Source organism: Pseudochaenichthys georgianus, chromosome 8 (assembly GCF_902827115.2).
Source record: "Pseudochaenichthys georgianus chromosome 8, fPseGeo1.2, whole genome shotgun sequence".
NCBI lineage: Eukaryota > Metazoa > Chordata > Actinopteri > Perciformes > Channichthyidae > Pseudochaenichthys > Pseudochaenichthys georgianus.
In genome coordinates, this window is record NC_047510.2 from 10,471,971 (window position 1) to 10,486,365 (window position 14,395).

Here is a 14,395-nt window from a genome sequence, read left to right on the forward strand (position 1 = left end):
GGTGAAGGAGTGCACGGCCTGCCTGGTCAGTGGCAAAACTGGCCCGCCACTCCCACCGCCCCTGCAGCCCTTGCAGTGGCCACACGCGCCTTGGGAGCACATGCAGCTGGACATCTGTGGGGAGCTGCATGGCGTCCCGCACCACCAACGCTTCCTCCTGGTGGCCTACGACCTCCATTCGAAATGGCCAGAGGTGGTCGCCACAGGGTCCGTAACGGCTCGGGTGGTCACAGACTTCCTCTCTTCTCTGTTTGCTCGGTGGGGCAGTCCTAACGCCATCACTACGGATAACGGCCCACAATTTGTCTCCTCTGAGTTCGCCACCTTTGTGGAAGAGAGGGGGATTAAACACATCCGTACAGCTTTCTACCACCCGCAAGCAAATGGGGGGGTGGAAAGGTTCAACCAAACCCTAAAGAACGGGATCAGAGCACACCTGGCAGATGGTCTTCCATTCTCAGCCGCGCTGCTTCGCACCTTGCTTCACTACCGGGCGACGCCGCATTCAACTACCGGCAGCTCCCCAGCCCTCTTGATGATGGGCCGTGAGCTGCAGCTCCCTTTGGATCGGCTACGGGCCCCGGCGGCCGTCACGCCAACAGCCACACCCTGCCAGAGTGCCAGGGTTGCAGAGGCTCAGCGTCGCATGAAGCAGCGGTTCGACAAGAGACGGAGGGTGAGAGCACCTTCCTTCACAGTGGGAGACTGGGTCAGGATTCACCGTCCTAACCGGGACCACAAGCTGCTATCCTTCTGGACGGCGCCGATGAAGGTCAACTGGGGTCAGCCACCTTTCGTTTGGCCGACGGATCACGGTGGCATGCAAGCCGGCTTCGGAAGGTGGCACCGCCCCCCATCGTGGACCCAGGGCCCAGGGAGGACGGGGACTTTGTTTTTCCTGATGAGCAGTTGCAGGATCCAGCCGGGTTCCCACCTGAGCCGGTTGAGCCAGTGGTTCGTTTTGAAGCTCATCCGGCCCGTGTCCGGGTCAGACCAAGATACTTGGAGGACTATATTGTGAGCTTGTGACTCTCAGGGGTAATGTTCAGAGCATAGTCTGTTGCGTGGCAGAATAATCCACATGGCTATGCTGGTGACTGGCAGTCTACCCAGTTCATCTAGAGTAGATAGCTAAAAGTTAATTGGGTTCCTTGTGGGGAGGGGTAAATGTTATGTATGTGTCACATCAGTTGTGACTGTGCCTTTAAGATGGCACCGGGAGTTTTGGGATGTGTGAACCGGATACAGTTGTGTTGTTGTGGTGTTGTCATGGAAGCGTATACAACAACGTGTTCAATAAACGGTCAACCTAAATGTCGTAGTCCATAGTCTTACATATACAACAGTAGTGTCTTCGGAAACTGTAGTGTCGAAACTCCTAAAAAACAATTTGTTTCTCTGAATCGAAGGTTAAAAACACAAAAGCATTGTACACAATTTAAACCAATCAATATTGTGTAATTAACAAGGATAAACTGATGTTTTTTAGTGGATGAGTAATGGAGATATCACTGTGTAATCATTTGACAGTGTGGGGAATACTTCCGGTTTTATTATGAAAACTTCGAGACCGGAAAAACTGTTTTCACCCACGCTAACTTTACATGGAAGCTGCTGCATATACACGTTATCCTGGCGAGACCTCAAATCATCTTCGTAATATCTATCAAACTATAGATCTTACACATCCACTGGACGTGGATTCTAAAAGTACAATATACACTTCTCGCTAGAAATCTAATCAAAAAGCATTTTAATGGCCAAACTATTCCACAATTTAGGATTTTCCAGAGAGGGTTATTTGTGAATAAACGGGAGCATGTTGTTTCTTACACGACCACTAGAGGTGCTACACTAAAACGTGGCTATGAGTCGTAATCTAAGGTGCTTAAACAATCGACCTATTTGGTCGTTTTTTTGTAGGAGGACAGGCTGACGTTTTGATGTTCGAATGGAGTTTGTGCGATGTGGAATGTGGGAGAAGAAGAGGTGCAAAATAACCCGGCGGAATAATAAAGAATTTCAGAAATCAGCATTCCCACTAAATAATGAATGAATGCAATAAGTGAGTTTATTACAGAGCTCATATAATGCAACAGTAAATCCAAACCAACAAGCTTGTTTGTTCGAAAAATATTAAGAATAAACACAACAAACTAGGCACTTATATAAACCCACAACCAGGAAATCTGTCAAATCAAATCCCTCAAAAATGTGTGTTGAGTTCTAGAAAAGAGCAATTATTTCATGAGGAAACTGAAAACAGTCTGTGTTTCAAATCTCTGCCATGTTGTTACTAGTGCTACTTTATTTGAATGGCAGGGTTTGAAAATGATTAATTATAGTGCCCTTAAAGAATCTAGAATGTGATCATGGCATGGACAGTTTTCTTCTCATAATCCCACAATGCAATGCATCCAATGTAATGTATCCCAAAATGCATCCTAAATGTCAATTTCATGCACACAATTACTAAGATTTGTTTCCTATTTAATGGAAGGACCAAATATATGTTTTTAAACCAATTGTTAATTGTACCACTTTGTGTGCAGGTAATTAAAAATGCATAACAGAAAAACAATATGTATTTAGAGAAAATATCGCAATATATCAAAAAACGAATATTAAGTTGATCTCGGCAACATGCCAAGTTCAACTTAATATATCCAGATGTTTTAAACTGGGAGTGCCTTGGTACAATATTTGTATAACATGTGATAACAATGAAATCAAAGGAGGATCAGGACACAGAGATAAGAAAGCCTGAGAAGAAGAAATAAACATAATTTTGGCTGTTTAGGAAGTCGTTGGCTTTTTCTTTATCACCCTCCTCCCGCCCTGCCTGACGATGGGGCCGATGCCCCCGCTGGGGGCGGAGCCTGCATCAGCGTTGGTGTTGGTGTTGGTGGTGCGGCTTGCCTTGACCTCATCAATGAAGGTTTCAATGGCGCTGAACTTCTCGGTCAGGTCGCCCAGGTGAGCTTTGAGGGCATTGAACTCCGTGTAGAGGTCGTTTAAAGCCTCAGACAGTGGCTGGATCCTAGACAGGAACAAAGATTCAAAATATATTAAAATAATTTATAAAGCACTTTTAAAAAACTGGTTAAAAAGTATTTTACAAAGATATAAAAAAAACATTAGAAGTGGATGCAAATAATAAATAAAATTAGAAGTGATTAATAATGGCAAACGAAGTATCAAAGGTCCCATGCCATGGCCATTTCTACTGATCATAATTCCATTGTTGAGGTCTACTATAGATTTATATTGTGCAATGTGTGTGTTACAATGGCGTTAGCAACCAGAAAATTACACCAGTAATGACAAACAGATGAGAATGCTGCGTAGGTCTGGGTGCCGTGTTGGCGGGACGTTGCGGGGCTCGCTGCTGTGAGGAGCGGACAGTGTGAGCTGGCTCACTGCTGCTGGTGTTGTTTCCTGGTTGCTGCGTGGGGTCTGCGGGACGGGGAGGCCCGGCCCGAGCTCAGGCCGGAGCACACAGACACATACCCGCAGCCTGGCCTTACCGGGCCGGGCCTCGCCGTGTCCCGCTGTCTCAGGCTGAGTCCAGGCTGAGAAATCCGCAGAGCTGCAGCTGAGAAAAATAAGGCTGGCTGAGTGTGTGTGTGTGTGTGTGTGTGTGTGTGTGTGTGTGTGTGTGTGTGTGTGTGTGTGTGTGTGTGTGTGTGTGTGTGTGTGTGTGTGTGTGTGTGTGTGTGTGTGTGTGTGTGTGTGTGTGAGTGTGTGTGTGTGTGTGTGTGTGTGTGTGTGTGTGTGTGTGTGTGTGTGTGTGTGTGTGTGTGTGTGTGTGTGAGGAGCTCCGCGGATTGGTCCATTTGGATCGTCGTTACGTCACTTGGTTCCCGGAAGAAAAAAATTGAAAAATAAAATCTCCAACGAGGCGTTCTGGGGCACACGTCTTTTCTGTGTTAGAGTTGTACTCGCTACAGGGTGTACTTTGAGGGTTTGTGACTCTGCAGACCGTTCACATTCATAAAAAGCTACATAACACACAAGGGGACGGGTAATAACCAGAAAAGCATGACATGGGACCTTTAAATGACATGTGTGGGTGCACTGAAAAAACTGAAACATTGACTTTATTAGGTTAGATGAAAGCAATACTATTAAGTGTGAAAACAAATTATTAGGTTCAACATAATATTGTTTCAACTAACCTAATACAATGATGTGTAATCTGTTGACATACAGTATTACATTTAATTAAAGTCAAGGTTTAAATGTTTTCAGTGTGTGTTTGTATGTTCAAGATTCAAAGGCTTTATTGTCATAAGCACTGTAGCTACATTGTAATAATAATAATAATAATAATAATATATTTTATTTATAAGCGCACTTTTCATTTGCGTAAACAAAACTCAAAGTGCTACAAAATTAAAAATTAAAAAGGGTGAAACAAAACAACAATAAAAAAACAATTAAAACAACATAATAAAAGCTGTGACATTCATGCCGGCATGGCATAATGTGGGGGATTTAAAAATCTAGTTAAAGGCTATTCTAAAAAGATGCGTTTTTAGGCCTTTTTTGAAAGCCTCCACAGTCTGTGGTGTCCTCAGCTGGCTTGGGAGGGCATTCCACAATCTCGGAGCAGCGGAGCAGAAGGCTCGGTCTCCCATGGTCTTCAATTTTGTCCTTGGTGGGATGAGGAGGTTTGCCTTTACTGAACGTAGGTTCCTCGTGGAGGTTTGTGGGGTGAGCAATTCCTTGATGTAGGAGGGAGCATTTCCATATATGCACTGATGAGTGAAGAGGGTGATTTTGTAGTCAATCCTGAGTGAGACCGGGAGCCAGTGCAGTAATTTGAGGATGGGTGTGATGTGTTCGTACTTCCGCACTCTCATCAGGATCCTAGCAGCTGTGTTTTGGATGTATTGCAGCTTCTGGATGTTCTTGCTAGGAATCCCAATGAGAAGTGCGTTACAGTAGTCCAGCCTGGAGGAGACAAAGGTGTGGACAAGATTTTCAGCATCTGGCAGACTGAGTGTGGGGCGGAGTTTCACAATATTTCTCAGGTGGTAGAAAGAGGTCTTGCATATTTGCTTGATGTGGGCCTCAAAGGTCAGGTGAGGATCCATTTTAACTCCCAGATTGGTAACCGTTGTTGAGAGTGGAATGTTCTGACCGGAGAAGGTGATGCTGGTGATGGCAGATGAACAGACCTGATGTGGAGTGCCAATAAGAATGGCTTCAGTCTTGGAGCTGTTTAGCTGGAGGAAGTTGTGCTTCATCCACACCTTTATCTCCTCCAGGCATGTGGTTATTGTGGATGATGGCAGAGGTGCAGAGGGGGTTGGGTTTGCTCTGATGTAGAGCTGTGTGTCATCAGCATAGCAATGGAAAGATATTCCATGCCGGCTGATGACACGACCAAGGGGGGATATGTATATGGTGAAAAGGGTGGGGCCAAGGACTGATCCTTGGGGGACACCGCAAGTCACAGAGTGAGTTCTTGATTTAGCCGCTCCCAAGGTGACGTGCTCAGTCCTCCCGGTGAGATAGGAGGTGAACCAGTTTAAGGCAGAGTCAGAGAGTCCAATTGTAGTGTGAAGACGGTGGAGTAGGATGTCGTGGTCGACGGTATCAAATGCTGCAGTTAGATCCAGGAGGATGAGGAGAGATGGAGATCCGGTGTCAGCTGTCATCAGCAGGTCATTGGTCACCCTGACTAAGGCAGTTTCTGTACTGTGGCCCTGGCGGAAACCAGACTGGAATTGTTCAAAGAGTTTATTTAGTGTTAGATGTTCCTGGATCTGAATGGCAACTACTTTCTCCAGTACCTTGGATAGGAATGGCAGGTTGGAGATGGGTCTGTAATTGGCTAGGACTTCAGGGTCTAAAGTGGGTTTTTTGAGGAGTGGTTTGATGACAGCAGCTTTTAATGGTGGTGGAACATGACCAGACTGGATGGACTGTTTTATCACTGAAGTGATCAGCGGACTTATGGCATCAATGTTCGATTTAACCAAAGCTGTGGGAAAGGGGTCCAGGGCACAGGTGGAGGGTTTCATCTTTTTGATGATGGCCTCAACTTCATTCAACTTCAAAGTGTAAGTGTAGTGTAATTATGTGTGTTTGAGATTAAATTATTCTTGGAATCCATTGGATTGATGTATTTTACGTTTGGCGTGTGTGTTACTGAGGACCCGAGAGAAGTTTTTTGGATCAGTGATTCTGTAGAAAACTGAAAAAAACAGAACCAACCGGCTGGAATTTTTCTTAAGTCGTACAATTTTAAGTGAGCTTTGCACTCATTACATGTTACTTGTTAGACGCTTTTATCCAAAGCGACTTACATACTCAATACTGTGGGCAATCCCCACAGGAGGAATTTGGGGTGAAGTGTCTTGCCCAGGTATCGACATGTTGACTGCAGTGGGGTTTGAACCTGTCACCCCCTGATCCGAACACCAACGCTCTATCCACTGCGCCACACCCCTCATGATGAAGCATTGCTGCCATAAACACTTTTATAGACTTATTTTAAAACCAGGCACACGCACATCCCGAACAGACTGTGTACTTATTGATCTCTCGTTATTTAAACACAATAAAAACAACAAATCCACATCCTCAGGTATCCTATCCAAGAAAAATCCACTTTTACTTAAGGTAACTTGTAATGGAGTATTTAGAAGAAAACAATTCTGCAGGAATGGATCGCACTACGTCTTTCATCACTGGGGAAAGTTTAGTTCAACAACTAGTTTTATAATTGACTGAGCACAGCACATCTCCATCCTCCTGTGTGTCTTCAATGAGCAAAATATTCCACATGAGTGAAATAAAACAGTTGCGAGTCCCCACAGGAACGTGGTTTATCCTTCAGGCTGATAATACATTCTGTCCAGAACACTCTGTGGCCGATGGCGCCATAAGAAACCCAGGAGTTTTCCACCGAGGCAGTCTGGTGTTTCCTGCAGCTCGCCACAGTTTAGAGTAGTAGACTTCATTATGGTGCACTAGTTACATAAACAGTGATGGTGCAGCAGGTTTTCTGGGATATTCTCGAACTTCCTTTCTTTTCATTTGGCCTTTGTACGCAGCTTTACTTCTCTCACGTTTTCATTTACACTCATTGCAGTTGTTTGTCCTTTTCATTTGATTCATATTTGAACTTCTTTGCCGTCTTTGGCATTAATACATTTGGATATGATCCTCTGAATTTGATGAATTCTGTTAAACACAGATTTTAATAGGTTACTTTGATGACTCAGCTAAACTTTCCTGAAAACTGATATTTCGAATAGCCGTGGGACAGATACAAATCGAAGATTACATTAGTGTGTCTCGATTATGACAAAGATCAAACTACATTCTTATCTTTTACATATTGCTGTGAAAACGTCTCTTCCAAACAACTGTATTTTTCCCCAACAAGTAAAGGATTGCAAATATCTCAAGTGGATAAGTAAATCTGAAAGAGCATATTCCAAAACTAGAATAATTCTTGGCTTTTACCCAATGGGGTACCCGAAACCTAATGGGAAGGCTTGGCTTCTGCTGTTGTTGAGAGAGGGAGGTAGAAGGTTAAAAGATGTGTTTACTTACCAAAACTAAGAAATCCTACCCATCCGTCAAAGGAAAATCCATTCATGTAAGTTATATAAACGTATACGCAGAAACTTTATAGAAAATACAAATAGTTCTACCAAAACTACATAATCCAAAGAGAAATACTTGTAAAGATAAATATAACACATTCTCGTACCTGGCGTAGTCGGGCAGCACAGACTGGTGGTCGTTCTGCAGGAGTCCTCTCATCTGGCTCAGGATGTCGAACCTCCAGTCGTCCAGGGTCTGAGTCAGGTTAGCAACGCCGCGCATGTTCACCTTATCAGCTGAAACAAGAAAACACACTCTGGTGAACCGAAAAAAGGCTCGTAATTCTGAGTCAGATCCCACTGAATTCATTCGTCCTGCTAAATCTAACTGAAAAATACTCGAAGGAAAAAGATCCACTGTCTTGGAAGTCCTTTGAATCCTTTAAGCTGCCGTTCGCTTCTAAGATATAAAAGTATATTAGCATTAGCAGCTTAATGCTAATGCTCCATGTTAGTCAGTCTTCTTAAATTGAGCCAAAATGACGTAAAGAAACATGGAAATATCTTTTTTATATCTTTAGTTTGAACGAATAATTTTGACACAACAAATTGATAACAGAGGACAAATTAAGGTTGTATTAAGGTAGTATTAAGGTATCAGTTGTTTTCTGTCTACCCACGTTAACCAATCAGGTTTGGCCCTTTATACAGTCTATGGTTTGGCCCCATAATAGAGCTCCACACAGACAGACAGCTTTGCCTTCACCTCTAGCTGTGAAACCATGAAATTAAATTGAGCCCTGAACTTGACCTTTGACCCAGGGTGAACAGAGAGAAAAATGTGTGCTCACAGCCATCCCTGAAGTTCCACTCGTCCGTGCTGACTTTCGGCTTTGATGCCGGGCGCCGCTTCTGGGCCAGAACCGTTACCGTGGTGATGGCCAATAGCAGCATCAGCATGTTGAGATTTGGGGCCATGATTTAGAAGAGAAGAGCTTTAACAAAAACCTTAAAAACATTAAGACACAGTGCCTATGATCAATGAATAACCTGTTTTAAATACAAAACATTTAAAAAAAAAATGTGTTTACATCTGTGACCCTTTATCCTAAGGAATTGTATTTGAATATACTGGTTCAAATCCTATTAACTTTATGTCAAATTAGTTTTTGTTAGGCAAACGACTTGCTAAACTAAAACGATTGATTGTTTGTTTGTTTGTTTGTTTTTAATAGCAATACTGAGCACACATTAGGCACTGTAGCAATTCACTAAATCATGCATTGCATCCTCAAATGCCAAAGGCTTAGAGGAAGGGCTGGTATGTTTATTATTTCCAATTTATTAATACAAGGCAAGGCAAGGCAATTTTATTTATATAGCACTTTTCAGCACGTGGGTGCCCTTTTCTAAATTCTCTTTTCCTTTGCTTTCCATGCCTGATGTTCTCTGACTTCAGTGTGCCAGGTTTTATTTCCATCTGTAACTATTGCTCTGTAGTCAGCATGCTGCAGGTATCACTCTCTTCTCAGCACTGTGTTGAACACTGTATGGCTTTATCACAGCTGTGGCTATCAATCGTGATAATGCAGAGAAAAAGGAAATCTAACTTTTCTGAGAACAAACTTCTTAGAGTCTTCCTTGCGTTTCAGAGGGAGGAACAGGAGCAAAATAACCCGAGGCTGAACTCTCAGCTCGGGAGCGAGGCCAACAGCATTCAAACACAAAGGGAGGCTTGGAAAAACTGAGAGCTGCAGAGACATGCAGAGTAGCAATGCCCCATCACTCCAATAACACACAGAGGCCCTTGTAGACTATACAGCTGTGTTTAAATCCATGTAATTGAAAGACTGACCTGCAGCTGAGCTCACGCCAGAAAACTGACCGTACAAGACATTTAAATTACAGATTTCATAATTTATTTTTGTTTATTCTAAAGTGTTAAACATGAATTATCTGTGGGCTTTATGACTGGGTAAAATAAGTTTGATTGGTATAAGTCAGCTAGAACAAGTTTAAAACATACTTCTTCTAACTACTGTCCATCTGCATGATAACTTTGATCATCCTGCTGCTGAAAATAGTTCCCAACAAATGCAATATTTTCTCCTGTTTGTTTGTGAAACAATAATAACTGAGACTACATATTTCTGTTTTATAGACTCAGCTTTATTTTTGAACCAATGGGCTTTAATCTGAGAGCCACAGAAATAAAAAATATATTGAGAGACCGTGTTATTTTTATTATTTTTTGATGATTACCAATATTTTCCTTTAACGCATCACACTGTATGCCCCACGACTGGGGATATGTCGATTTTTTTGCAGTCATCACTGCAGAATGAACCATCTCGCTAAAACTTAATTAAACACACATAAACCCTGACTGACCCTGCAGGCATGCACACAATAACAACCACAAATATTGTAGCTATATTTTTAAAGCTCTCTCTGCTGCCGGTCTCTTAAACCCACAGCTTTTCTTTCCTTAGCAACCAAAATCTCATCAACTCAAACCGCGCTCAATCTGGCAACCATGAAATAAATTAGGCCCTGCAGCGAGAGAAGGCACGCAGAATAATTACAGAATTTCCCAAATGGATTCAGTATTTAAAAGGCAGATGCCTCATTTAAATTCATGCTCAACATTAAAAAAGGAGTCATATTCCGTTTCATCTCAAGCATGTTACACTAAAAGTGCACATTGATGCTGCATGAAAACCAACATATGTTCATTCAAAGCAGCAAAATTGCTCATCAAAAAATATGTATTGAGTGCTATAGTGGACAATATTTTGCTTCCATAGTATGTCTTCTTTCAGACTAGAAGAAAGGAAAAATTGAAAATCCACATTTAATTGTTTATGTTGCTAACTTTGTCTATATGTCTCTGTACATGCAGTGATGTACCTTTTTTTTTTTTTTTGCACCGTTCCTGGAGGTACTGCAATACCAGGTCGATGCGTGGAGTGATGTACCTGAACGCGTTCAATGAACGATCGTTCATGAACGCGTTCATATTTTTGGGCGAACGTGAACTGAACGTACTGTATTTCCGCTAGATGAACGTAATTGAGAACGCGTTCATTCTCAGCGCTGTATAACGGCGTTCAAAAGTGCGTTCATTCTCAGCACTGTATTATAACGGCGTTCAAAAGTGTGCCAGATTTCATATGCCTTTCAGCCGAAATCCCAGTTAAAACACACAGTAAACAGGCTTCAAAATAATGCGGAAAACCACCCAATCTGGCAACAGCAAGCTGCCTGTGACGCGTACGCGCCTGTCACCCCTGGCTGTCGCACTAAAATATAAATATATTAAATATATCAGACTCCTCACAACAAACAATGTGGAACCGCGGAACCGGCGAGCATTGAATGAATTAGTATGGACGAAGCCGAGAGCAGCTGGAGCAGCACTCGCTCAGAGTGAGACTCTACGGCAGGGGTGGGGAGCCTCCGGGCCGTATACGGCCCGCGAGACAATTTGGTACGGCCCTCGATGTCATTTATAAACACATGCAAAAAATAAAAAAATGAAAGAAATCTAGACCGCAAAAAATTAAACAAGCGAGTGCCTGTTTTTCCTGGCCAAGGTCAGGGTCCTTGAACACAACACGAGCCTAACGTGTCATCACGTGGTATATGTCTCGACTGACAGGGGTGCAGTTCTGACGGAGAGCACCAGAACGCCACTCCAGCACTTCAGAAATTGCAGTACCGATAAGTCCATACACATGCCGCAGTTTCTGCGTGTCTGTGTCTTTAGTTGAAAGCCCAGTGGCGATCTGCTCATCTGTCATACTGATCAGACAGTCAATAACTGTGTTGTTATCATTAGCATCTGGTTAGCTAGCTATGCTAACGAATATAAGAAGCTTTTTCTACAACCAGTGAGGTAAAGGCACATCTTTATATGATCATTATAGTTATAAAAAAATAAGAGAATAAAGTAAACAGGTATAAAATACTATATGACAGTTATTAATAAAGAAGAATACAGTTTGAAAGGGGAGTGATTTGTCAAATATCCATAAATTAAAAGAAAATCTGCTTACAGTTGTGTTTGGGTGTTGAGAGATGTGTCCATAGATCTCCTAATGTTGCTCTCAAAGTGCACCAGATTGATGCTTTTAACTTCAACATTTAAAAAAAATCTTCCCAGGGGAGCACGCCACACCCTGCACGTGCATGCATACGCGAGTCATGGTGAGATATCTGGATTAAGAGGTTGCTTTTTCTTTGCACAGAATGAAATGAATGGGCTGTGATTTTAGTTTTTTAAGCAGAGGTCAATAACTTGTACGGCCCTCTGAGGATATTGTAAAAATTGAAATGGCCCTTGAGAGGAAAAAGGTTCCCCACCCCTGCTCTACGGCGTCGGCGTATGAGCATTTAAAAGAGTTTTACGTTAAAGTCAGTACTGACTCAGACGGAAAAAATCAAACGTTTGCCTGTAAACTGTGTCCGCCCGGTTTGAAAAAGCAAGTCCGTACATCGACGACGTCGACAACAAACCTTAAACGGCACATTGAGAATAAGCACACGACTAGCCTTTCACGGTATGTGTGAGTGGCGAATAAAAAAGAGAGCCAAAACAGATCCACTACCACCCAAATCCCATTAACATCGTACAGGAGACAAATAATAGCTCGCAGCAACGTATTGAAAAAAGAACTATAAACTATAAATTAGTTCATTTTTGAAACCATGAACTTTAGTTCAACATTTTGAATTATGAACTATGAACTGAACTAGTTCATTTTAAAATGTGTGAACTGTGAACTGAACTAGTTCATGTAGAAAGTGAACTTTCCCAACACCATGTCTCCTAAATTAACCAATAGTCAACATTATACAGTGCTTAATTATTTATATTTAAAATTAACATTTCAAAAACTTGTAATAACAAGATAGTCCTTTTAATGTAAATTATCAACGTTTTATGGTGATATCTTTAAGAGTTTTATCCCATCCAAAATCAAATCAAATCAAGTTTTATTTATATAGCACATTTATAAACGATGTTTGGTCGAGCCAAAGTGCTGTACATATAATAAAAATAGCCTACAGTAGAGACACTTTACAGCAAATACAACAGCACAGATTGTTCAGAATATCAGTATGAGAAAAACGACACCCTCTATCCTTAGACCCTCACATCGTACAAGGAAAAACTTCCAGAGAAAACCCACAAAAGAAGTGCATGTATGTCTTTACAATATCTAAAGGCCATTATTTGCACAAACGAAAAAAGCATCCGGTTCAGAAGCAGTTGCTGTGCCAGAGATTTTCTTTTGGGGGTGCTGTGGGGTAGCTTGACGTTTCACAGAGGGTGCTCAAACATTTAGGGTTTTCCCTTAATCTACCAGGTGCTACAGTGGAATGTTCTACTGCAACACTTCACGCACATACGATACACAGTATATATACACTTGTTACAATGAAGGCTTGATAATCAGCTCACGGCATATAGGTGTAAGCAGGGGTAAAGTGCTATTTTTATAAGTGGGGGGTGGACATAATATCCCTAGGGGGGTCCAGGGGCATCCAGGGGCATGCTCCCCCGGACCTGAGCCTGATTTATACAGCATGTAATTAATAAAAACACGGAGTGGTGCAAAGAGATAATATAGTATAATAATTTCCTCTGCAAAAACTCTTGACCTTTGTGTTAACAAAATAAAACTGAAACTTCAGACCGAAATCATAAAGTAGTACAATTTACTTTTACGTTCCTTTGTTATAAACGTTTCCCTTGCATTTTCTGTATAATTTGGCCTAAACAACTTTAATCAATACAAATCCTATTCTCTGCACATACCTGTTGATCAGTAGAGTGTACCTGTCAATTCACAGCTCCTTCTGGAAAGTTCCAGTCCAAACAGAGGCAATGAGAGGCATGCAGGAAGGGCAGAAGGATAGAAAGAACACACACCCAGCATGCATACACATGCATATTCACAAAAGGAACACTCTCTCACTTTCAAACCCACACACACAAACAGCATCTACCACTTCCCCGTCATTATGGCGTCCCGGTGGTCAGCATGGTTGAGGTTTGAGTCGAAGCTCCAGCACCTCGGTCAGTGTATCCTGTTTGTCAGCCCATCGTCCTGGACTCTGCAAATGAGATCATTGGTGGTTTTGACCAGAATGTCCTTGTGCTGAGAAAGAAAGAAAGAAAGAAAGACAGGAAGAGAGAAAATATATTCATATTCTTGCCTTTTTAATTTTTTTCTTGCAAGCTATGTGGTTGGCACAATTGGCATAAGCATAACCCTCAATCTAATTTGCTTAATTGCCATCAGGTGTTCCTTAAATAATTTGGTGCTAATTACAAAAGAATCACACACTCTCCATTACAGCTATAGGCCTACTACAGATGTTAATAGGCAGGTTATAGCAAATGAATATCTGTATCTCCTAATGGAAATTAATGTATTTAAAGTGTTTTTTCATCTAGTGTTCATGAATAAACTCGGTTTTTGTATTGCAATTATTGTGTTTTTGAGGATTATATCCACTGTTTAAGGTTATGTTTTCAAAGGTTCATACTGTTTCTCCAAATATTTATTTTGTAAATCCTGTCTGCAGTATAACAAATATTAATATTAATAAATGAATAGTAAAAATAAATGATGCATACACGATCTAAGATAATAAAACTAACCTGCATGAAATTGTAAATAACATCGGAGGAGATATGATGTTCATAAAAGTATAGCTGGTTGTAGCTCTCTGCTCAACTGCTAAATAAAGATTTGGGTACAAAAAAAGGAGGGTTGGCCAGCGTAACTTCATCCTGCTCTCTGATTGGCTGTGTTTCA

General features: G+C 41.8%; 1 protein-coding gene across 1 annotated transcript; it reads right to left on the reverse strand.

Moving 5' to 3' along the window:
* Window positions 1-2,088: 2,088 nt before the first annotated feature.
* Window positions 2,089-13,488, reverse strand: LOC117451618 (uncharacterized). Its single transcript, XM_034090012.1, has 4 exons — window positions 13,390-13,488; window positions 8,417-8,573; window positions 7,733-7,862; window positions 2,089-3,040 (listed from the first exon to the last, which is right to left on the reverse strand). Exons 2-4 carry the CDS (start codon window positions 8,541-8,543, stop codon window positions 2,797-2,799), a joined length of 501 nt encoding a protein of 166 aa, XP_033945903.1. The 5' UTR covers window positions 8,544-8,573; window positions 13,390-13,488; the 3' UTR covers window positions 2,089-2,796.
* Window positions 13,489-14,395: the final 907 nt, after the last annotated feature.

Coding starts and splice junctions, on each gene's coding strand:
- LOC117451618 (XM_034090012.1), bottom strand. CDS start 8,543: ATGGCCCCAAATCTCAACATGCTGATGCTGCTATTGGCCATCACCACG. Junction 7,863..8,416: donor GTGGAACTTCAGGGATGGCT/GTGAGCACACAT, acceptor TTCTTGTTTCAG/CTGATAAGGTGAACATGCGC. Junction 3,041..7,732: donor GTGCTGCCCGACTACGCCAG/GTACGAGAATGT, acceptor GTTCCTGTCTAG/GATCCAGCCACTGTCTGAGG.